The 25,939-nt window shown below is 38.1% G+C and overlaps 1 protein-coding gene across 1 annotated transcript in view; it reads left to right on the top strand.

The window, feature by feature from the left end:
* Positions 1-25,939, top strand: part of USP32 (ubiquitin specific peptidase 32) — a 233,496-nt gene that overhangs the window by 92,733 nt on the left and 114,824 nt on the right. The window contains exons 4-5 of the mRNA XM_011953649.1: positions 6,392-6,510; positions 12,787-12,946. Coding sequence (XP_011809039.1) covers positions 6,392-6,510; positions 12,787-12,946 — 279 coding nt within the window. The remainder of the gene's footprint in view (positions 1-6,391; positions 6,511-12,786; positions 12,947-25,939) is intronic.

Below are 25,939 nucleotides of genomic sequence, written 5' to 3'. Positions count from 1 at the left end.
ATGAACTTGAAAACATTTTGCTTAGTGATAGATGTCAGTCACAATAGGTATGATTCCATTTATATGAAATTTCAAGATTAGGCAAATCTACAGTGGCAGAAATGGTAGATTAGTGGTTGCTGGAGGTATCGGGGAGAGGGAAATGGAGAACAACTGCTAGTGGGTACAGGGTTTCCTTTTGGGTTGGTGAAAATGTTCTGGTGAAAATGTTCTGGAATTACATAGGAGTGACAGTTGCACAACCTTATAAATATACTTTAAAAATCACTGGAATGTTTACTTTAAAAGGGTGAATTTTATGAGATGTTCATTATGTCTCAATATAACTTATTTTTAAAAATTCTGATGACATAGATGTAGTAGTCTGTTCTTTGTTTCACAAACAAAACCGAAATTTACTTACTTGATAATATTTTATATACGTTCTTTGTAAAAGGTTTTTTTTTTAATGTTTTACTTTTAACTTCAGAAATTAATTTTATTAGGTGAATTATCTAAGCACAGAAAAGAGTGGCACCTCATTCATTACCTTTAAATCCTGCTAATCAGGGAAACGCTATAATGAGAGGACACCATTTCCCCTGCTAAGTGTGAAAGGGAAGATAATCTCAGTTGCTTGGTGTCTTTCTGTGCTTTGTAGGATATAGATTTATTTCATTTAAAAAAATTCGTTCATTTATTTGTAAGGTCTTCTGTCTCCTCATTGTTTTCTTTGAGCTCCCCAAAGACAGATCTGCCTTACCAAAAGCATTCATAAGCATTGCATATTTTATTGAAGATTTCCCAGGGGAAGTATGGAAGCTGTTTATATTACACAGAATGTAACATTTTGTTCCCAAAATTCCTACGCTTTTATTCTTGACCACCATATTCTGGGTCTTTCTCTCTTCCTTCTTCCTTTTCTAATTTGCCTACTATGGTCTGAATGTTTGTGTCTCCCTCAAACTTCATATATTGAAATCCTAACCACCAAGGTGATTGGTATTAGGGGATGGGGCCTTTGGGAGGTGATTAGGTCATGAGGGTTAATCATAAGTATCTTATGAGTGGGATTAAGTGCCCTAATAAAAGAGGCCCTAGAGAGACCCTTTATATTTTCCTCTGTGTGAGGATACAATGAGAGGTGGCTGTCTATGAACTAGGAAGTAGTCCTTCACCAGACACCAAACTGATGGTGTACTTCCCAGCCTCTAGAACTGTGAGAAATAAATTTGTTATTTATAAGCACTCAGTTTATGGTATTTTGTTACAACAGCCTCAACAGACTAATATACTGCCCTGGGACTGCTTCTGAATTTCTTAGAATCTCCTCCTATTCCTGAATCTAGACCATTATTTTTAATTCTTGCTAAGGTTTGAACATGTTACCCAAAGTTCATGGGTGGAAACTTAATCTGCAGTGCAACAGTGTTGAGAGGTGGGATCTTTAAGAGATGATTAGGTCATGAGGGGTCTGCATGCATGAATGAATTAATGCTGTTATCTCAGGAGTGAGCTTCTTATCACAGGAGTGGCATCCTTATAAAGGAAGAATTCAGCCTCCTTCTGTCTCCCTCTTGCATGTGTTCTCTTGCTCTTCTGCTTTCTGCTATGGGATATTAGAAGAGCAAGAAGGTCCTTGCCAGATGCAGGTGCCTTGACTTCTTAGCCTCCAGAATTGTAAGAAATAAATCTCTGTTCATTATAATAAGTTGCTAGATCTGTGGTATTCTATTATAGTAGCACAAAATGGATAAAGAGATCATTTTTTAAAAAGTTTTGAGGTATAATTGTCATACAATAATATACACATATATAAAGTATATATTTTGATATGTAGTTTTGTTTTTGTTTTTGTTTTTTTGAGGGGATAGGGGACAGAGGAGATAGCCTCACTCTGTAGCCCAGGCAAGAGTATAGTGGCATAGTGGCACATAGCTCACTGCAGCCCTTAACTCCTGGGCTCAAGTGATCCACCTACCTCAGCCTCCCAGGTAGCTAGGACTATAGGTGCATGCCACCATGCCTAGCTAATTCATTTTCTTTATTTTATTTTTGTAGAGATAGGGTCCTGCTAGGTTGCCCAGGCTGGACTGAAACTCCTGGCCTCAACTGATCCTTCTGCCTCTGCCTTCCAAAGTGCTAGGATTAGAGACATGAGCCAGCATACTTAGTTATACATTTGTATATGTTTTGACACATGTATATGCCCAGTAAACCATTACCATAATCAAGATAATGAATGTATCCATAAACCCAGTTTTATGTATTAGAATATAATTGTGATCTTGGTGTTTCCAAATTAGCATTTCTTCACCAGCAGAAATATAAATTGGCCCCAGGCAGCAATAATTAAAAATACCGGACAGGTATGGTAGCGCATGCCTGTAATCCTAGTTATTTGGGAGGCTGAGGCAGGAGGATCTTTTTGAGGCCAGGAACTTAAGGTAACAGTACAGCAATAAAAATAATACAAATAAAAAGCAACACACTGTGACAACTATTTACATAGCATTCACATTGTTTTAGGTATTATAAATAACCTAATGATGATTTAAAATATATGGGAGGATGTGGATAGGTTATATGTGTCAACTGAAAAAAATTATGATATCTCTAAATTTGGAAAGGAGACTTTATTTAATTATATCTATAAATTTGGAAAGGAGACTTTATTTCTTATAAAGGGTTACAGCCTGCAAGGTGGCCATTCTGACAGCCTGAGAAACATAGCCTCCAGCAGATAACCCCAAACAGGTACTATGCAAGGGTGAATGGAACAGAGACTTATTATGCTGAAGAGGTTGGCCAGTTGTACATATTCAACAGCTTATCGGAGGGGCCGTGAATATTCATGAAGTGGTTCCTGACACATGTGTACTCAACAAACGTACATGTTATACGTGTCCCATGTTTACTTTGGGGTGGAGAATTAACATTTAAATGTATTACAGTTAGGCCCTATAAGTCAAAAGATGAAACAAGGACACCAAGGCAGTCAAGTGGGCAGCCTCTGTAAACCAGCCAGAACCAGTCCGTGGTCAGTGGTCTTCTTATCAGGAGGCCACTAACTTGTTGATAGTTACTGAAATAGCTCTCTTGTCCAGTCAAAGCTGTAGTTATGGCTTATGGAACAGGAGTCAGTACTTTAGCATTTGGTGGTAAATGAGCTGCAATTGTTTCAGTATTGCTTATCTCAAGGCCAGTGCTTATTCAATAACTGCTAGAGAAAAAGAAAAATGGCCAGGCACGGTGGCTCATGCCTGTAATCCCAGCACTTTGGGAGGCTGAAGCAGGTGTATCAGGTTAGGAGTTCGAGACTAGCCTGACCAACATGGTGAAACCCCGTCTCTACTAAAAATACAAAAATTAGCTGGGCGTGGTAGCATGTGACTGTAATCCCAGCTACTAGGGCGGCTGAAACAGGAGAATTGCTTGAACCCAGGAGGTGGAGGTTGCAGTAGGTGGAGATTGTGCCACTGCACTCCAACCTGGTCAACAGGGGCAAGACTCTGTCTCAAAAAAAGAAAAAGAAAAATATTGTAGCAGTTAGAACATAATTTATTGATTGGTTGATTGAGACAGGGTTTCATTCTGTCTCCCAGTCTGCAGTGCAGTGGCAAGATAGCTCACTGCAGCCTTGAACTGCTGGGCTCAAGTGATCCTCCTGTTTCAGCCTTCTGAGTAGCTGGGACTACAGGCATGTGCCACAATGCCAAGCTAATTTTTTTTTTTTTTTGAGACGGAGTCTCTCTCTGTCGCCCGGGCTGGAGTGCAGTGGCCGGTTCCCAGCTAACTGCAAGCTCCGCCTCCCGGGTTTATGCCATTCTCCTGCCTCAGCCTCCGGGTAGCTGGGACTACAGGCGCCCACCACGTCGCCCGGCTAGTTTTTTGTATTTTTTAGTAGAGACGGGGTTTCACCGTGTTAGCCAGGATGGTCTCGATCTCCTGACCTCGTCATCCGCCCGTCTCGGCCTCCCAAAGTGCTGGGATTACAGGCTTGAGCCACCGCGCCCGGCCCAAGCTAATTTTTAAATTTTTTGTAGAGATAGGGGTCTCAAACTCCTGGCCTCAAGTGATTCTCTCGTCTTGGCATCCCAAAGTGCTGGGATTACCAATGTGAGCCACCACACCTGGCAGTTTATTCTTTAAGTGTAGAGGTACATGACTTAATCCTTGCCTGGCATAGCTTTAGGTTTTGTTTGCAATTTGGTATCTTTCTGCCACAAAGAGTCTGTCAGTCTTATGATCTTTATTTTAACATTAATGCCGTTTAGTTGTTGCATCTAAACTGCAAAAGGGATTGGATATAATGAAATGTGTCTGACTGCCCATCCCCTCATGACCAGTGTCTGTTTTTAAGGATTTTCTGGGGCCCCCTTGGCCAAGAGAGGGAGTCTGTTCAGTTGGGTGGGGTGCTTAGGATTTTCTTTTTAGTTTTCACATGCAAATACCATGCCATTTTATATGAGGCTTGAGCACCTGCAGATTTTAGTGTCCTTGGGGGTTTTGTAACTAATCCCCTATGGATACTGAGGTACAACTGGTAACAATTTTTTAAGTCACAAACATATTTTTTAAGTTTCTTCGTTTTTTTAAAATGTGATTGTATTAGTTTTCTAGGGCTGCCATAACAAAGCACCACAAACTGGGTAGCTTAGAACAACAGATATTTATTATCTCACAGTTCTGAAGGCTAAATGTCTAAAATCAAAGTGTCAGCAGGGCCATGCTTTCTCTGAAACCTGTAGGGGAAAATTCTTTCTTCTCTCTTGCTTCTGGGATGACTACAATCCTTGGGGTTCCTTGGCCTGCAGCTGTATCATTCTAATCCCTGCCTGTCTTATCACATGGCTTTTTTTTCTGTTTGTGCTTTTCTTCTTATAAGGGCAGCAGTCATATTATATTGGGTCCCACCCTAATGACCTCATCTTAACTTGATTATACCTACAAAGACTCTGTTTCCAGATAATCTCACGTACACAGGTACTTTAAGGTTAGGACTTCAGTATATCTTTAGGGGGATAAAGTTCAGCTTATAACAACAATATTTCAAACATACATATAATACGTACCTCCACCTAGCTTTACTATTTCTTAACATTGCATCCTATGTCCCTGATTTGATTTTTAAAAAATTTTCATTGTATCCCTTCATGATCCCATTCTGTTCTTCCCTCTACAGAGGTTACCACTTTCATGAATTTGGTGATTCATTTCTCATGCTGGCTGTAATACATTTATAACATGTTTATGTGTCCTTAAACATTGTCAACTACTTTGCAGTTTTAAAGTTTTAAATAAATAGTACACATTAGTTCCCCCTTATCTGCACAGATCTGTTCCAAGACCCTCCCAGTGGATGTCTGAAACCATAGATATTCCCAAACCCTGTATATACTGTTTCTTCCTATACATACATATCTATGATAAAGATTAATTTAAAAATTAGGCACAGTAAGATATTAACAACAACAATAAAATAGTACTATTATAACAACATACCATAATAAAAGTTATGTTAATATGGTCACTCGTGCTCTTAAAATATCTTACTGTACTCACCCTTCTTGTGATCTATAAGTCTGATAACCAAAATGGCCACTAAGTGACTAACAGGCAAATAGCATGTGGATACACTGGACAACAGGATCATTCAGGTCCCAGGTGGGATAAAGTGGGAGGCAAGAGATTTTATCATGTTACTCAGAACAGTGTTCAATTTAAAGTTTATTAATTGTTCATTTCTGGAAATTTCCATTTAATATTTTTAGACCTCTGTTAACCACAGGTGACTGAAACCTTGGAAAGCAAAACCATGGATCGGGGGTACTACTGTACTATACAGATGATTTTGTCATTTGCTTTTCCTCTGAATATTATATTTTTTGATATTTATCCATCTTGAAACATATTTTAACTTCTATGTAGTATTTCATTGTGTGTATCTCATTTTACCTGTTCTCTTGTTGATAGACATTTACCTTTTTTTTTCTAAGTTTTGCTTTTACAAACAGTATTTCAGCAAACATCCTGTATTTTGTACGCAGGTATCAGAGTTTTTAAAAGATGGAATGTCTCTTGACCTTTATTAGATTTTGCCAAATTACTCATGAAAGTGGTTGCAATAATTTATGCTCCTATTAACAGTGTATAAGAGGTCATGTTTGTCCTAGTCTTTGCTAACACTTTGTATTGTTATACCTAAAGACGTTTGCAAATTTGGCATGTTTGAAAAGATACTATACTGCTGTTCTAAATTTTTGTTGCTGGGTTATTTTAAGGAATAAACTGTATTTATAAAGTGCTTGGCCCTAGTAATCACTCAGTTATTGTAGCTTTCTCTTTTCTCCCTACTTCCACCACGTATATTTGATCTTTTTAAGATTAATTTATTCTTTCTTTCTCTTAGACATTTTTAGTCTTTTTTCAAGTGAATCTGGGAACTATGTTATACGGGAAGAAATGGAAAGAATGCTCCATGTGGTGGATGGTAAAGTCCCAGATACACTCAGGAAGTGTTTCTCAGAGGTATATTTAAAGATTTACATTTTATCCCTTTTCGTTGACAAAGTATTAACTCTTAGTCGTGTAATAAGTTTTAAGTATGACAAACAGATGTTTATGTGCAGATTACTTTTGGTATTTTTATATTTATTGATGTTTCTATTTATGTGCTATTCCATGACTCTCATTACTGCTATATTTGTGAATCTGAAAATTTTCAATTCTACTGTAAAGACAACTATTCATACTTAGAGTATAATGAAACACAATCCTATATACTCACATTAACACAGCAATACACACACACACACACATTCCTGCAGGAACCTGAAACAGTGCTCATGTTGTAGTGTCTTCGCTTTTCATCATGGATATCATTCATTCATTAGCCTTGAGCCATCTGTGACCTGTTTTATCAAGGCCTATTTTGTCATTTATTTTACCTAGTTGATTTACATAGTGAAATATTTGTGTTAAAAAATTGTCATCTTTGGGCCAGGCAAGGTGGCTCACACCTGTAATCCAAGTACTTTGGGTGACCCAGGCGAGAAGATCTCTTGAGCCCAGGAGTTCAATATCAGCCTGGACAATGTAGCAAGACCCCACCTCTACCAGAGGGGGGAAAAGTCATTTTTTCTGTTTTCAAAAATAATATATTTTCATTGTGCCTTTATAGAAAAATTAAACAATAGAAGCAATTCAATGATAGAAAAAGTATATCTTTTGACAGAGAGAATTATTTTATTTTTCTTTTCAGAGGTCTGCTAGTATGTGAAAAGTCCTTAGTGATTGTAGAGTAAACATCCCTTTAGAAGTTCTGATTCGGCCATGCGTGGTGGTTCAGGCCTGTAATCCCAACACTTTGGGAGGCCGAGGTGGGTGGATCACGGGGTCAGGAGATTGAGACCATCCTGGCTAACACCGTGAAACCCCGTCTCTACTAAAAAATACAAAAGAAAATTGGCTGGGCGTGGTGGCAGGCGCCTGTAGTCCCACAGGCGAATGGCATGAACCCGGGAGGCGGAGCTTGCCTTGAGCCAAGATCACGCCATTGCACTCCAGCCTGGGCAACAGAGTGAGACTCTGTCTCAAAAAAAAAACAAAAAAAACCCAAAAAACAAGAAGTTCTGATTCTTTCATGCAGCACTGAGTGCTGCCCAGTTTCTTATGGGTGGCTTTTTGACACAATTCCGTTTCACCAGTATGACAGTCCTTCATTGTTCTTTATTTTATTTGGGGAGTTAGCTCTGCCTTCATGACTGTATAGACATTGATTGTCCATATTTCAGTCATTTGCATGTATCTGGTTCTGATATATATTTGGACTGTCTATCATTAGTTTCTTACCCCTCTGGTTTGAGTATCTCCTGTGTTGATATCCCCTGGTGATATCTCTTTCTTGCTTTTGAGCTTAGCATGCAGTTTTTGGTGGTGGTTATGTTGTTAACATTTTATCCAGCATTTCCAAGTGTCAGGTGCAAAAGGATGCGCTTCCTGTGTTTTTGGTTCTGGCATATTGACTGGAAGTTGCTGTGATAGCAATTTACGACTTCAGGACAAACTGAGCTATGATTTGTTTGTTTGTTTCCCCATAATAAAAATTTGCTTGTAAGAAAAAAAGATAATCTAGCAAACCTGACTGATTGGATTTTTGACATAGATGTCCAAAACATTAATACTCTTTTTTCTTTTTCAGGAAGTATGATATTTTTTCATTTTAATAAGGTTTATGAAGACATTCTCATTTTTGTAGATGGAAACTAAGTGTGGTTGGCCACCCAGTACTCTTAACAATTTAAGCACAATAGCAGGCACATGTATTAGCTGATAATTAGGGCAGTAGGGGAAAATAAAGTAGAATAAAGGAAGAAGATGGTAATATTGAAAATCTGAACCTTGTTATTTTATATAGAATGGTTAGGTCTGTCAGATAAGTAAGATTTGAGTAAAGAATTTATAGCAAGTGAGAAAGAAAACCATGAGGATATCTGGGGGACCACTTTTCGTCAAGAGAATATAGCAAAGACCTTGAGGTGGGGGTATAGTTGTATATCCAAGGAACAATAACAAGGCCAATTTAATTGGAATAGTGTGAACAGGGGAGTGGTAGGAAATTATTATATATTGTCCTACAGAACAGTGTGAGTCCTTTGACTCTTACCCTGAGTGAGATAGAAACCACTGGAAGGTTTTGAGTAGAGGAGTAACAAAATATGAGTTGCTTTTTTTTTTTTGAACACGTGATAACTTTGGATCTTATGTGGGGAGTAGGTTGAACTGAGTCCAGTTGAGGTATCTGAATAATCCAGGCATGAGGATCGTGATTACCAAAGGTCAATGATTTAATCCATCATTTAGATCATGGTGTAGCAGTGAGGTAATGAGAAGTTTTCAGATTCTGCATTTATTTCAAAGGTAGAGTTGGCCTAGAATTTTTTCTTGTATTGATTATGGACTATGTGACAGAATGAGTAGAGGGAAGATGATTAGTATTTAGCCTGAATGGAGTTACCACTACCTGAGATGGCTAAGAGTAATGGAGAAGCAGGTTAGGGGGTTGGATGTCAAGAAAGATGTAATTACACTTGAGAATCCTATTAGGCACTCAAATGGAGTTGTCAAATGTGATTTTTGATATATAAATTTGTTGTTGAGGAGAAAGGATTTGTTGTTGGCTTACAGGTGAGGATGAGATCATCTAGGAGTAAGTTTAGATAGAAAGCAGGTTGGAAGAGTGAGTCCTGTAATCCAGTGTTTAGAGTTTGAAGAGATGAAGAGGACTCAAAACAGATCAATAAGAAATGGCCTGCAAGAAAAGAGGATTAATAAAAGAGAATAGTGTCCTAGAACCCAACTGAGGCCAATGTTTCAAGAAGGAAAGAGAACTCAACTATGTCAAATACCCTGAAAGATCTAGTGAGTTGACCTTTGATCACTGAGAAGTGATCATTAAATTTGGTGACCTGCAGGTAGGTCATTGGTGTAGGTCCTGTGGAATTAAAAAATTGCTGGTGTCAGTATGCTAGATGGAATGTACTCATAAGAGGAAATTTTGATGGGAAGTTGGAATGCTTCAATTTCAATAATGGGAAGAGGAAGTAACTATAATAAAGACATCATAAGGCTATGGTAATTAATACCTAAGTTGGTGGTATTTTTAATAAGATTTTTAGAGAAGAAAAGATCAAAGAAATGTGAAGCTCATGTGTATGGCTATTTGAATTATTAGATACCTCTAGTTGGTATAAAACCAACCTTGTAAATAGGCTATTGGTATTTGATTCAACTATTTGATTTATTTGCCTGCTCTAGTATCTGAGTAGTGTGTCTGATGATTGTATGTAGAACCTTGCTATCCAAGTATTTATATTAGAATAGGTTAGTTCAGACCTTCAGTAACAATGCTTTGTGTTGTTTTTGTGTTTATACACATACACACACAAAGAAAAGCACTTTAGGTAAAATGTAAGGACCTAGTGCTTAGATTTAAGTGATATGGGTCTCAGCTTTTTCTGTCTTATGCTTTATTATTACCCTTGACAGATGAAGTTATAAAGAAATCCACCTAGGTGTTATATGAATTTTTCTTTGTCACTGACTTCTTTTAGGTTGTTGACTCTTAAAATGGAAATTTATATTTTATACTTTTCTTCTCTTTTTAGAAGAGATTCATGACTCAAAAACAAAAAATCAGATTTGACAGTGTAATTTTTGGTCTACCAGTTATGTGGAATGATTCCCAATTAGCAAGTGAACTTCAGAGATTACTTTGTATTTCACTTAGACAGGCAGTATGCTAACTTTGGAGCCTGGACTACCTGAGTTCAGTGCTCTTTCTTCCACTGTATAACAGTACGCAAATTCCTTAACCTTTTGGTGTCTTGGTTTTCTTACGGTAAGATGGGGGTAATAATAGTGCCTTCTGTAGGGAGTGTTTTGAAGATTAAATTAGTATTTGAAATATTTAGAGCTGTCACTAGGACATTGTAAACATTTGGTATTAGCTGTGTGTGAAGGTGGTAGAAGGGTCTACCTGGAGATAGCATCAGATCCCACAAGTTGAGGGATTAGTTCCACAAAACTGCCCCCTAGACATCTTCACTAGTGATCATGATTGATTAAATCATTGACCATTGGTAATCAGCCCAACTTTCAGCCCTCTCCCCTCCCTCCCTAGAGGTTAATCATTTTTTTTTCCTTTGGCCAGCCCCCATCCTGAGGCTATCTAGCAGCTTCCTACCCAGCCTTGGGTCAATTCATTAGCATGCAGAGTCATTTATCACTTTGGAGACTACAAGAATTTTAGGAGTTGCATGCCAGCAAAAGAGATGAAGACCAAATATATATTTAACAATATCACAACCACTAAGAGATTACAATTAAAGGATGCTATTGATTTTAAGACTTATCCCAATGTCTGAGATGTTAATGTGTGTAAAAATGTGCATCAGCTTGTAGAATTTATACTACTAAGCTTCTTTCTAGACTAAATGTGGGATACAGAAAGAATATGGGGAGGAACTCTCATTTCTAAACATGTTGGCAGGATACTCATATGTCCCTACAACATGTCTGAATGTCATTGTCAATGTCAAAATAAAAATGTATAGAGCATACATGCAGACTGGGTGGTCTTCAGTATGTCCAAATAACAAAGAGAAGGTTGGGAGTTTTCTAAAAAAGGGAGTGTTACATGTGGTCCTGAAAGAAAGTTCATTGGTGTTAGTAAAACTTTAGGGAGCTGGCAAACTCCAGTTGGTGGGCGATGGTGGCGGGCAGAATTAGTTGCAGCAAATCATCTCAGCAGCTGGACTTACAGAGAATTTATTTCAAGAGCAATGTATCCTGAATGCTTCTCCCCTGGGCCTGTTGACTCTGATTTAGTTATGACCCAATTTGTATGATCAACTTTCACACCATATTCTTCCATTCAGAAAAACAAGACTGTCAGTGTCTTGATTGCTTGGATTGCACTCACGTTAAATGTTCTGAAACTACCAGGCTAAGAGTATTGCCTCACTTAATAGGATGCTACTAAACAATGTAGATACGTTTCTACCATATCTCTTTTAGGTAACTAATTATTTGTATTCTTTAACATGTCTATTAGGATTAGAGCTGCTCTAATCTTGACTGTCATTATTCATTGTATTTCTTTCTTTTTTTTCCTGATCAAATAGTTTAGGTTGTAACTTCATTGTATTTCCTTGTGAATTGGTTTTCCCTTTTTCTGCTTAGAAATACCTGGCTCCCACTAAACCTAGGATCTCTTGTCTTCTAAGCAAAGGGATTGGCTTGAACAACCATATGATGCTCTTTTTCAGCCTGGATACTTTTCTGCAGAGATTTATCAAGACAAATACCTGGAAAGAAAGCAAAGAAACAGAAATCAACTTGCTTCTTTTTGTTCTCTGTGTGCATACATGTTTTCAGTGATGCCTTCTGGGATCCTGATTGTCTACTCTAGGAGGACACCTGGATAGTTGTTATTAATTCACAAATGAAATTTAAAGAGTATTTTAATTCAATACAGATTGAATTAAAATATAGTAACTCAGGCAGATTAAAGAGTGCTAAAGAAGAGGGATAAGGCAAATGAAAAATTGGATTTATTAAATGTTTAAAGAAATGCAGATGGCTGGACATGGTGGCTCACACCTGTAATCCCAGCACTTTGGGAGGCTGAGATGGGCAGATCATGAGATCAGGAGATCAAGACCATCCTGAGCTAACACGGTGAAAGCCCATCTCTACTAAAAAATACAAAAAATTAGCTGGGCATGATGGCAGGCACTTATAGTCCCAGCTACTCAGGAGGCTGTGGCAGGGGAATGGCATGAACCCGGGAGGCAGAGCTTGCAGTGAGCCAAGATCACGCCACTGCACTCAAGCCTGGGTGACAGAGCGAGACTCCGTCTCGAAACAAACAAACGAACAAAAACAACAACAAAAAAATGCAGTTTACTGATTTTGGGATATATTTTAGCAAACAAAATCTGGCTTATTGGCAGTGTACTGCTTTACTGAATTGATGAAATAATTTGTAATTAACATACAGATTTTATGCAAGTAGAAGTTATGAAGTATAATTATTTTTTAAAACAGTTTGATTTCCATATATATATATACACACACACACACACACACACACACACACACACTGCAGTGTTATTAGATAATCCTTCCTTTCTAGATAACAGAAAGGTAAATACCAACTAATTGCCAATTTCAGGTTGTGCAGGTTTCAAGTAAGATACCTTAAAATTTGACTAAACTTATGTTTTCTTGTTTTAATTTTAGGGTGAAAAGGTAAACTATGAAAAGTTTAGAAATTGGCTTTTTCTAAACAAAGATGCTTTTACTTTCTCTCGATGGCTTCTATCTGGAGGTGTGTATGTTACCCTCACTGATGATAGTGATACTCCTACTTTCTACCAAACTCTGGCTGGAGTCACGCATTGTAAGTAATGACATTTCATTGTTTTCTTTTTGCCTTTTTAAAAATATATAATTGACTAGTAATATGAGAATATGCTTATAAAGGAGAAATTTATTTAAATTTTTAAATTTTTTATTTTTTTGAGACAGGGTCTCGCTCTGTCCCAGGCTGGAGTACAGTGGCACCATTGTGGCTTACAGCAGTCTCAACATCCTGGGGTCAACCAATCCTCTCACCTCATGCTTCTGAGCCCCTGGGACTACAGGCATTCACCACCATGCCTGGCTAATTTTTTTTATCTTTTGTAGAGACTGCAGGGGTCTATGTTGCCTATGTTGGTCTTGAACTCTTGGGCTCAAGTAATCTTCCCACCTCAGTTTCCCAAAGTGCTGGGATTACAGTCGTGAGTCACTGCGCCCAGCCGAGACTTTTTTTTCTTTTTTTTGAGGTGGAGTCTCTGTCGCCCAGGCTCAAGTGCAGTGGCGTGATCTTGGCTCACTGCAAGCTCCGCCTCCCGGGTTCACGCCATTCTCCTGCCTCAACCTCCTGAGTATCTGGGACTACAGGCGCCCGCCACCACACCTGGCTAAATTTTTTGTATTTTTAGTAGAGTCATGGTTTCACCATGTCAGCCGGGATGGTCTTGATCTCCTGACCTCATGATCCACCTGCCTAAGCCTCCCAGCGTGCTGGGATTACAGGCGTGAGCCACTACTGCCGGCCTGAGAAACTTTTTTTTGTCAGTATTTTGTTTTTTTTCAAAATGTAATAAAAAGAAATGTTGGGCATGGAAAATATAGCCCTCTGTGAATTGTCCTTAACTAAGCTATATTAGTTTCCGAGGGTTGCTGTAACAAATTACCACAATTCATAAACTGAAACGAGACATTTAACTCAGTTTTAGCAGCTGAAATCAAGATGTTTATATGACTGTATTCCCTCTGAAGTCCTGTTATAGAACTGGAGTTGGGTCTACTTACCTGGCTCAGTAAAATCACATATCTACACCAGAGTTTTTGTAGCAGTAGAAAGGAAGACATTTATAGGGCATTAAGCAAAGAGGGCCAGGTACATGCTCAAAGCGTGACATCCCCAAGGCTCACGGGTAAGGGTTTTTAAAGGCAAGGGTAACTTTCAGGAATATAGAAGCTACAGGCAAAAATCATAAATCAATACATGGAGGATACTCATTGATTTTGGCCTAAAAGGGTAGGATATCTTGAAGGGGGAGCTTACAGGTAGGTAATAGGTAGGTAGACAGATTTAAAGGTTTTTTGATTTACAATTGGTTAAGGAAGAGAAGCATCTTTTTAAAATTTGAGGTCAGCAGAAAAGAACATTAACTGGCTCATGGGTATGACTCCCTCCAGGCCCTTCAGGAAGAAATTAATTAATTAATTTGAGATGGAGTATTACTCTGTCGCCCAGGCTGGAGTGCAGTGGCACGATCTCTGCTCACTGCAACCTCCACTTCCCAGGTTCAAGTGATTCTTCTGCCTCAGCCTCCTGAGTAGCTGGGATTATAGGTGTCCGCCACTTCGCCCAGCTAAATTTCTTGTATTTTTAGCAGAGAAGGGGTTTCACCATGTTGGCCAGGCTGGTTTCAAACTCCTGACCTCAAGTGATCCACCCGCCTCAGCCTCCCAAAGTGCTAGGATTACAGGAATGAGCCACCACACCCAGCCTGGGAAGAAATTTAGAACAAAGAAGGATGGTAAGCATTAGTCTTTAGTTCCCCTGTGGTCTAAGGTCTGATCAGCTCAGTGTGGGTTCTTGGTGAGGGAGGGGGTCTGTTCTTCTGAATGACAACTCAGGGGCACATATTAAGATGTTATCTTTAGTTGCTATAGGGAAATCAGACAGCTTCTTTTAGGCTACTATTACTTTCTGGCTTAACAAGTTACTTATTTCTCAGGGCTGGCTAGATAGATGCTTAGAGTTTCACTTGAAGGAACTCAGGAATATCCTTTATTTCCATGCATGCAGGGACCCCTGGGCCCCTCGGCCCCTCAAAAGGTGCTTCCTGCTCTGCCTCAGTCCCTAGAAAAGAATTATTCCTTGCCTCTTCAATTTTTTGGTGACCCCAAGTATTCCTTGGTTTGTGGCAGCATCTCCCATTCTTTGCCTCTGTCTTCTCATGGCCTTCTCTATGTGTTTCTGTGTCCTTTCCTCTTTGGATTCAGGGTCCAAGATAAATCCAGGATAATTTTTACCTCAAGGTCCTTAATTCATTACATCCGCAAAGACCCTGCTTCCAAATAAGGCCGTATTCTGAGGTTCCGGATAGTCATGAATGTTCGGGAGACAGTATTCAATTCACTACACAGGCCTAAGTGTTAATTTCTACTGTTCTTCTTTCCATTGGATACAGAAAACTGTTAATACACTCTGCTTTTCCGTTTTTTTTTTTTTTGACACACAGTCTCTCTTTTGCCTGGGCTGGAGTGCAGTGGTGTGATCTCAGTTCACTGCAGCCTCCGCCTCCTGGATTCAAGCGATTCTCCTGCCTTGGCCTCCCACTGCCTTGACCTCCCAGGTAGCTGTGATTACAGGCATGCACTACTATTTCTGTGTTATTTTTTTATTTTTATTAGAGACAGGACTTCACTATGTTGGCCAGGCTGGTCTTGAACTCCTGACCTCAGGTGATCCACCTGCCTCAGCCTCCCAAAGTGCTGGGATTACAGGTGTGAGCCATTGTGCCTGGGCTGCTTTTCCTTATGCTTCTTTCTATCACTAAAATGCCTTCCCTTTTTCTTCTACCTGTTAATCCTAACAATCATGCATGAAGACTTAAATCACATACCCTCTTTTTTTTCGTGAAACCTTTTCTTGCCTTATCAGAAATTATCTCTCATTTCTCTAACTCTGATAACACTTTACTTGTACCTTTCTTCAATTAATTTATCCCATTCATCTTTGTATTTTAGCTATTTATAGCATTCTGCTTATTTGTACATGTCATGTCTCCTAACTCATAGGATCCTTTCTGGCATAGGGGGTCTGCATTATTATTCTATCTTTCCTCCCTTGGGCCAAGCCTAAATAAGTATTTGTTGACTGAATAGAGGAATTTGGGTGTCAAGCGCTGTTTGTATCCATTGCTTTATATGACATATAACTTGACTACTGATTACACATCAACTGCTTTCTCCCATTTTCATTCTGTTATTATTAAAAGTTCTGACTGGTAAGTTCTGGCATGAATAGGCAATAAGCTTCATTCTACTACTTTTCAGTGCCCTTGTCTTTAAGTAGGAAAGCCTTTAAAAAAATTATTTTGCTTGAAATATTGAGGGAACCTTTTTATACTCACTTTGTAAACTCTAACTTATCTTAGTGTTTAAGTTGCCAGTCATATGGATATTCTGTTGAACTTTCACTTTTATTTGTGATTGTATGGTAAATTATTTTTCTGTTAATATTGACAAGAGTGTGACTGCTTTCCTTAAATGCCTTGTTGTGTTAAAGAAAAAATTATTCTGATATTTGTTAAAACAGTAAGGAAGACATTATTCAAGACTATTGCAATTAAGGGTATTGCAGTAGGAGAGAGAGATAAGCTCAACTCTCAATATAACAACAACAAGTGGGGATTTATAGCCAAGAATTGAGGTGAGGTGGTCAGTGGATGGAAAAATTACAAAGAGGAGACGTCAAAGGTAGGGGATTCTTGCTAAAATGGCCCCAGTTGAGGGGAATGACTATTGCTGGATTCTTATCTAAAACTGGTCTAGGATAAACCAATGACAGGAAGGGGACCAAGAATGAAACTTAGTAGAAGTGAGCTTAGAGGAACTTAAAAAATTAGGTCAAGGAGCTAGTCTTTGTCAGTTGATTAAAAAATTACTTTGAATGCAAAAGCTGCATATTGTCTATTTTTGAAAGCACTGTATTAGTAGAGAAAACAAATTTATTTAATCAGTCAAATAATTTTCAATATGTTAAAAATGGCTACATTTTATTTGAAAATAATATTTTCTATTTACCCTTTTATTAATTGGGAAGTTTTTTGGATTTTTAATAGTATCTAAAAGTTAAAAATACTTTTGCCTTGTTAAGAAATCTTGAAATAGGCTAGGCATGGTGGCTCACACCTGTAATCCCAACAGTTTGGGAAACCGAGGTGGGTGGATCACAGGGTCAGGAGTTCGAGACCAGCCTGGCAAGTATGGTGAAACCCCATCTCTACTAAAAAGAAATATACAAAAATTAGACTATAGGTGGCAGGCACCTGTAGTCCCAGCTACTCGGGAAGCAGAGGCAGGAGAGTCACTTGAACCTGGGAGGCAGAGGTTGCAGTGAGCCAAGATCATGCCACTGCACTCTAGCCTGGGTGACAGGGCGAGACTCCGTCTCAAATAAAAAAAACAAAATCTTGAATTATTTGAAACAAGTATTCCTGTACTTTCATTGTTTCACCTACAATAATGACCTTCTAATTCCTAATGATTATTTTCTTTTTAGTTTCATGTACCCCCAACATCTCTGCAGCATTTTAACACTGTTGGCCAATCAGTTTTCTTCAAACTCTCTTCTCCTTTGACTTTTGAAACATTGTAGTTTCCTGATATTCTTATTATTTCTTATGAGTTTTATTGTTCCCCTTTTACCACCTACTTTTAAAATAAAAGTTATTTTGAGCAGATCAGCCCTTCACTCTATTTTGTTCTTGAATGATGTACATGCTTTGCTTCATTACAGCCATTTCCATGCCTCACTATCCTTCCTATCTTTGCAGGTGATACCTAGATGAACTTTTCTGCTTTTGAGGTATTTCTGAAACCGCAGATTCACTTTAATAAATGCCTCCTGGTTATATTTTCTAGCACCTAAATCTCATATCTAAAGCCAAATTCATCTTCCCCTGCCTCAATCCACCTAAAGGTATTTAAAAAAACAAAAGACAAACATGTTCTTCCTTCTGTGTTTTATATCCTGGTTGATAATATTTTTAATTCCAGTGTCTAACTTGACTCACTTTGACTTTTCCTTGTCAAGCTTCATATTAGATTCTATCCATCTTAACTCAGACATACTTCTTGCATCTTTCTTTCTTGGTGCCATCATTACAACTTTCTTATCTTTCTTGTTTTACTGCCTCTCAATGATATGAAAGTATGAAGGACAATTTTTTTTATGATTTTTTTAATGTATTTTTAATTCACATTAAATTGACATTGCATTTCTTTTAATTACTTCACTTCTCTGCTCAGAAACGTTTGTTTAAATTCCTTAACATGGCTTCAGAGTCTCTTAGTTTCCTATCCTTGACTTAATTTCCCATGCTCATTTCTCCTCACGTGTGTTCTTTGCCTCAACTACAGAGCACTGGTCAATATACCGTGACCACACCGTGAACTTTATATTATAGCTACCCTATATACATCACTCCTTATCTTCCTTCGTTTAAGAATGTACCTCATCTTTCAACCCTTGACAATTGAGATGGTTCTTTGTCATCAAAGCCCAATTCAGATAGATGCTGCCTGTTCTTTCATGCTTGTCCATTTCTCTTTGAGTTAATTTATTTTACTATTCGCATTTCTGCAACACTTTATATTTCAATTAAAACAATTAATTTGCTTCTTGCCCTATCTCTAAGTCTGTTGGAAATGGCTTTGTTTACCCCAAGTTGCAAGCCCCTTGAGAATATGACTCAGGTCCTATTCCTCTGAGATTTTCTTAGTTTAGTGGACTAAATGCATTTTATTGGATTGAACTGGATTGAAAATTTTTCAGCCTCTTGAAATGTACATTCTAAGTCTTGATTTAAACATTTGATTGCCTCCAGAGTGAGCAGAAGGTGTGTGTCCTCTTAGGACTGTAAGGCTAAAGCCGTACCAAGGGGAGAAGGACCAAGATAAATCATCATGTTTAAATAAGGTTTAACAACTTCATAAGCATGGGGATGTTCTCATAAAAGTTGACTATATTTGGCTGGGTGCGGTGGCTCACGCCTGTAATCCCAGCACTTTGGGAGGCCGAGACGGGTGGATCATGAGGTCAAGAGAATGAGACTATCCTGGCCAACATGGAGAAACCCCATCTCTACTAAAAGTACAAAAATTAGCCGGGTGTGATGGCATGTACTTGTAGTCCCAGCTACTCGGAAGGCTGAGGCAGGAGAATAGTTTGAACCTAGGTGGTGGCAGAGGTTGCAGTGAGCCGAGATTGTGCCACTGCACTCCAGGCTGGCAACAGAGCAAGACCCTGTCTCAAAAAAAAAAAAAGGTATACTATGTTTTTAGGGGGAAATGAATTATGATACTTACACATTTAAAGAACTGTCGAAAGTTGCAAAGTTCTAAGGTCTTCATTCTAAAACTTCTGGTTAGCTAAATGATGGCAGATATGGAACATTGATTAGCATTCAGTTTAGGCACTTGAAGAGTCAGTTTGCTTTAAATACATGTAGTGATTTTAACTGCTCTTACAATGTGCCCATTGATTTGCGTGGTAGCCATTGAAATAAATCAGTAGCGTATGGTAAAAGCCTGAAGAAATATTCTGTTTTCTCAATTATTTATAACATTCTTATTTGCTGGCATCTTAGTTGAGTTTTGTCCTATCCTTATTTCTTGCAAGAGAAATACCCCCAAATTAAAAACAAGTCAGCCATAAGTCTACTATGGTATATTGGTAGTTACCAGCTATATTGAACATTGGAATTATTTGGAGAAATCATTAAAAGTGCAGGTTACTGGCTCTGTCAGCAAATATTTTTATTTAGTGGGCCCTAGGACTCTGTACTTTACAAACATCCAGGGTGATTTTGATGTAGATGGACCATGAACTGCATTTTGAGAAACACTGATAAAATATTTAGTAGTTCTTCAACCTCTATGTCACACAGACTACCCCTGCCACTTACTATTGCTGAGGGAGATAGATTTAACCTCTTCGAACTTCTTTTTTCTCCTTTGTAAAGCAGGGCTAATGATACAATATATCTTATAAGGCTGTTTTAAGGAGTAAATTAGGTAATACCTTTTATTATTATTAATAAAAGGACTCAGCCCTGTGCCTGGTATAGAGCATGTATGTTTTTGGTTTTTTTTTTTTTGAGACGGCGCCTAGCACTGTCACCCAGGCTGGAGTACAGTGGTGCGATCTCAGCTCACTGCAACCTTCGCCCTCCAAGTTCAAGTGATTCTCCTGCCTCAGCCTCCCGAGTAGCTGGGATTACAGGTGCCTGCCACCTTGCCTGGCTAATTTTTTGTGTTTTTAGTAGAGATGGGATTTCACCATCTCCACCAGGCTGGTCTTGAACTCCTGACCTCGTGATCCCCCTGCCTCGGCCTCCCAAAGTGCTGGGATTACAGGCGTGAGCCACCGCACCCGGCCAGAGCATGTGTTTTATAATGAATATGCATCCTCTTATATTTGTGAACACTTGGCTTTGTGAATATCAGTGGTCCTTACCCCTCTGTCTTCAGAGAATAATTGTTTTGGGATCAAGCAAATTTTCAAATAGAGGGCTGTAGATCAGTATGAAAATTGACTTGCCCAGATTTGTGGAAAGAAAGTGTTTCTTACCAGTTCGTTTACTTTTATTTTATAATTTATAAAAACAAAGAACCAACAATAAATTTATTCAACAGACAACTGAATTGCTGCTGGCTTCTGGCGAGTGGCTACTCTCTTAGTGGGTCTTACCATGAAAAGCATCATTGCAAAGTCAGAATGACTGCTAAATTTCTTAGAGAAATTCTGACATGGTTAGGTTTACAATGTGATGACTATGATTTATATTACCTATAAATTCTCACTCAGATTCTGGCTAAACAATTCACTATCGATGCTTTGCAGGCTCTTCTACTCAAATAATATTTGGTACATTGAACTGTTCTAATAATGTGTTAGGAATGTGGAAACTTGTGATAAAAATAGGGAATGTTATTAGCTGATTTATAAGTAGATATTTATTTTAAAGCATCAGCGACTCCATTTAAATTTGTGTAATGAGCCAAGGTATCTAGGAAACAAAAAGGAATGATAATTTTTAACTTCTGAATAACATGTTGGCATGCAGATGCCTTTAATTACTTTTTCATACACAATTCCAAAGTAAAATTTGAAGTCACAGTAAGTTGAACACACTGCCATGTTTAATCATATTTTGTTCTCTTTGATGTGAATCAGAAAGGAAACTGTGGAGCTATTTGTATTCAATATAGACTTAGAATAATTAACTTATTGGATTTGGCCAGGCACAGTGCCCCACGCCAGTAATCCCACCACTTTGGGAGGCTGAGGTGGGTGGATCACCTGAGGTCAGGAGTTCAAGACCAGCCTGAGCATCATGGTTAAACCCCGTCTCTACTAAAAATACAAAAGTTAGCTGGGTGTGGTGGCAGACACCTGTAATCCCAGCTACTTGGGAGGCTGAGACAGGAGAATTGCTTGAACCCAGGAGGCGGAGGCTGCAGAGAGCCGAGACCGTGCCATTGCACTCCAGCCTGGGTGACAAGAGTGAAACTCTGTCTCAAATAATAATAATAATAATAATAACTTACTCAGTTTACCCAAGATTTTAGATTTTGTCATGGCAATTACATTTTTCTGAAGTGCAAATTTCAAACTATTGTTACCTTATCTATTATTTAAATTAAGAAGTGGAATCAGAACTTTAGCCCAAAGTTCAAGTGTTTATGGTTTAGTACATCTTAACTAATTTTTAAATCAAGACCATTGTATCTTTGTGCCATAATTTGCAGTTTAAATACTTTATTATTATTATTATTATTGTTATTATTATTTGAGACAGGTTCTGGCTCTGTCGCCCAGGCTAGAGTACAGTGGCCATATCTAGGCTCATTGCAACCTCCGCCTCCCAGGCGTAAGCGATCCCCCAACCTCAGCCTCCCAACTTGCTGGGGCTGCAGGCGCATGCCACCAGGCCTGGCTAAGTTTTGTATTTTTTGTAGAGAAGGGGTTTTACCATGTTGCCCAGGCTGGCCTCAAACTCCTGGGCTCAAGTGATCTACCTGTGTCAGCCTCCCAAAGTGCTAGGATTACAGGTGTGAGCCAGCATGCCTGGCTATTTAAATACTTTAGATTTTATTGGTAAAATTACTTGTGAAATATAGATAAGTTTTTTTATTTTTTTTGAGACAGAGTCTTACTCCGTAGGCAGGAGTTCATTGGCACAGCTATGGCTCAGTGCAGCCTCGACCTCGCAGGCTCAAGGGATCCTCCTGCCTCAGCTTCCTGAGTAGCTGGGGCCACAGGTGCATTCACTGCACTCGGCTAATTTCTAAAAATTCTTTGTAGAGATCGGATCTTAACATGTTACCCAGGCTGGTCTCAATTCTCCCCTGCCACAGACTCCCAAAGTGCTGGGATTACAGGTGTGAGCCACTGTGTCCAGTCAACAAGATTAATGACAAGTTAATCTTTAAAGCCATTTGTACTGAAGGTACAGGAGGACAGATACGATGTTTGTGATGATGCTGAACATCTCGACGATGATGATGTTGAGTCAGAAAGCCTGTGTAGAGAGCATAAACATTCTATGTAATTAAAAGTTTGAAATAAGTTAGCATAGTTCTTCCCTCTGTTCCCCTGATTCTACTTTGAATGATCAAACCTTAGTCATTTTTATTTTTTCTTGTAATACCCTTTCCTTTTCCATTTTGTCCATAGTTGTTTAATACAGTGTTGGAGTTTGGAGAGACAGACTATAAAGTTAAAATGTAATTAGTTTTAATTGATTAGTTTTAATCAGCCTTTCACTATTTTAAATCTGTCTATGCCATCCCCTATATTGTAGTACATGAATAGTCCTCTCCAAGCAGTCTAGCAGCTCCACGTCGTCTTCTCTTTGAAATGTCTGTGTTGCGACTGAAATGCCTACTATTCCAGGTTCAGCTGTTATCTTTAACACTTTTTTTTTTTTTGTCATTGGAAACTAAAATTCTTTCTGTCTTTTGCCTTTTATCTTGGGTCCATGGTATAAACCTTTCTGTAGGTGATCCTGTTTCTTGTTCTTGAATTAAAACTTAACTGCTTTTTTGTCTTTCTGTCCTGTTACTATCTGTTTTACCTTCAGACTTTTACACATCCTGTTTTACCTCTGCTTATAATTTCCTTCTTCTGCCACACTCCTTTTCCTTTCCGTAGTTAACTTTTAGATTCCTTTCATGTACCTCCTTAAACATCAAGACCTCCAGGGCCTACCCACATATGTACTCCCAGAAAACTCTTATTTTTTCATTGTACTTTCCACACTAGAAGAAAATGATCAGTTTTCACTTCTAGAATCTAAACATAGTTGTCTTGTTCACAGTCATATCTGTAGTTTTTAGTACAATGTCAGGCATATAATATGTTTTTACTAAATGTTTCCAGAATATGATGTGGCTTTTAAAATTTTTATTTATTGTCCACGTGCAGTAGCTCATGCCTGTACTACCATCACTTTGGAAGACTGTGGTGGGAGGCTCACTTGAGCCCAGTAGTTCAAGGCCAGCCTGGGAAATAGCAAGTTCCCGTCTCTACAAAAAATTTAAAAATTAGCTGGATGTGGTAGCACATGCTTATATTCCCAGCTACTCTGGAGGCCGAGGTGGGAGGATCACTTCAGCTCAGGAGGTTGAGGCCACATTGAGCCATGATCATTCCTGGGTGACAGAGTGAGACCCTATCTCTTAAAAAAAAAAGAAACTATTATTAAGTTATTTTCCTTAGTAGTCATATTCTTTTGTAGAATTCAGCAATATTTGGAAGAAAACATGTATCTATTCTGTCTTGTAAATATGTTTTCCAATAAATTAAGAAAGTTTTTGGCATTTCCCCAAAATGTATCATAATGTATTCAGCTTGCTAACAGTGATTTCTTTGAATGGTAGAATCTGGATTCTGAAGTAGTTAAAATTGTATTTTTGGTGATGGAACTTTATAATTCGTTTTGATTATTTCTCTTTTCAGAGTTAACTCAAGAAATTTATATTGCCCCTTTCTGTTTTAGCATTTATTTCAGCTAACAATATGTATATTATTATGGTCCCTTACCACATTTTAGTTTACAATGTTAAAGCCTTCTGTCAATAGGGAAAAAACTGCTTTGGTGATTCTTAGACCATGAACTGCCTTGCAAATCTGTGTGCCTCTCTTTCATTATCCTCTTATCTGTTAGCGATGTAAGGCTTACAGCCATTTTAAGTAGATCTCAGAAGGTCATTGCTCCTGAGAAGAGGTTGTTTTTCAAAAATGTTAAAGAAATGTGTTACTGTATGAAAATACTTGGATATTGTGCCTGACCTTTTTGATGAGGATTCACTTCTGGCATTAAAGAGTTGTTGTCTGCAGCTGGAGCCTTTGGTGAGGTGAGACCTGATTAGGATGGCCCAAAGTGCAGACCAAGAACTACTTAGAATGTTGGGAATATGGTATACTGCTGTTGTGACCCAGAAAAAATTATACCTATAGGTGGGTGATAAATTCATTCTTATTTAGCCAGTAGAGTATAAGTTTTAATAGTGACTTATGCATTGCAAATAGAAAGAGTAACTACCGAAATTACTGCTTCAAACTTCTTCAAGTGAAAATAAGGTTAGTAAACTCCCTCTTCCTAGCAATTTAGCTGCCAATTCATGTAAAATGTTTGGTAATAATATTATATATATAAAATCTACTTTAGCTTGCTTTTGACAAATGTTTGATTGAGGATTGTGCAGTCTATATCCAGAAAATGAACAGATCACATACACTTAAAAGTCAGCACTAAAGGATGGTTTTCATTGCTGGTCATGACCAATCTGATCATTTTTTTCTTGTAAATATGTTCTACTTGTCTTTCCACATTCCTCCTTCAGCAAAGAAATTGTGTTTTTTGAGGAGATTGATAAACATAGTTTTCAAAGTAAAAAAAAGAATCACAGTTAATACGATTTTTCTGTGTTCCAATTTACCGTATTATGTAAACACCAATTAATCAGAATTACTTATTGAACACCTATTATATTCTCAGTACTGAGAAGTATAGAAATAAGAACAGTTTCTATCGTCAAGACTGCTGTCTTCCTCCTTTTGTTTCAGGGTTAGATTTTTTTATATGCTAATCTACTACTTGGAAGAGTTTAGGACTTGAAAAAGCTAGTGTTTCTCTGGAGGAACGAAAGGCTTTTTCTTTTTGTTTTTTTTTTTTTTTAAGCATCATAAATGGAATAGACAGACATCTTATTTAGGAATCTCAATTTATATATCAGATTCCTTTGTTGTTCTCCCTACTGCTAAAATTTTAAAATACTCTCTCCTTTTAAATGAATGCAGTTATCTGAATATTTGAAGTAGATACTTCAGCATTAAAAAACGAAAGCAGCATTCTTCAGTATGAGTTTCATATTTTTTATTTTGTTACAAAAAAGTTGAAATGGGGCCTCACTATGTTGCCCAAGCTGGTCCTAAACCCCTAGACTTAAGCAATCCTCCTACCTTGACCTCCCAAAGTTCTGGGATTATAGATGTGAGCCACCACACCCAGCCTTTATATATTTTAAAAATTAGATCCCATTCCAAAGTAACTGGACCTTTGCAAACATTGACCCATCAGGAGATTACAATCTAGTGAATTAGTTATTTAGTTTAAAAAGCAATACTATATGACACAGTGTGTATTCCTCTGTGAAAATTTTATATTTATTGCTCCATACTTTTTTTTTTTTTTTAAATAGAGACAAGGTCTCTACTAAAAATGTAAAAAATTAGCCAGGTGTGGTGGTGGGTGCCTGTAATCCCAGCTACTCAGGAGGCTGAGGCAGGAGAATCACTTGAATCTAGGAGGCAAACATTACAGTGAGCTGAGATCACACCACTGCACTCCAGTCTGGGCAACAGAGTGAGATATCATCTTGGAAAAAAAAAAATTTAGGGAAATTTGTTCTTATCTTTCTAGGTAACTTAAGAATTACCTTGCTAAACTGACCTAACAGGAAAATAAATAAATAAATGAAAGTTACCAGATGCCAAGGTCATGTCTGGTACTAATTGTTATCTTTTTTTTTTTTTTTT

This window comes from Colobus angolensis, unplaced genomic scaffold (assembly GCF_000951035.1).
Source record: "Colobus angolensis palliatus isolate OR3802 unplaced genomic scaffold, Cang.pa_1.0 Scaffold37, whole genome shotgun sequence".
NCBI lineage: Eukaryota > Metazoa > Chordata > Mammalia > Primates > Cercopithecidae > Colobus > Colobus angolensis.
Note: the sequence above shows the minus strand (reverse complement) of the source record. Positions and strands in the feature narration are given on the sequence as shown.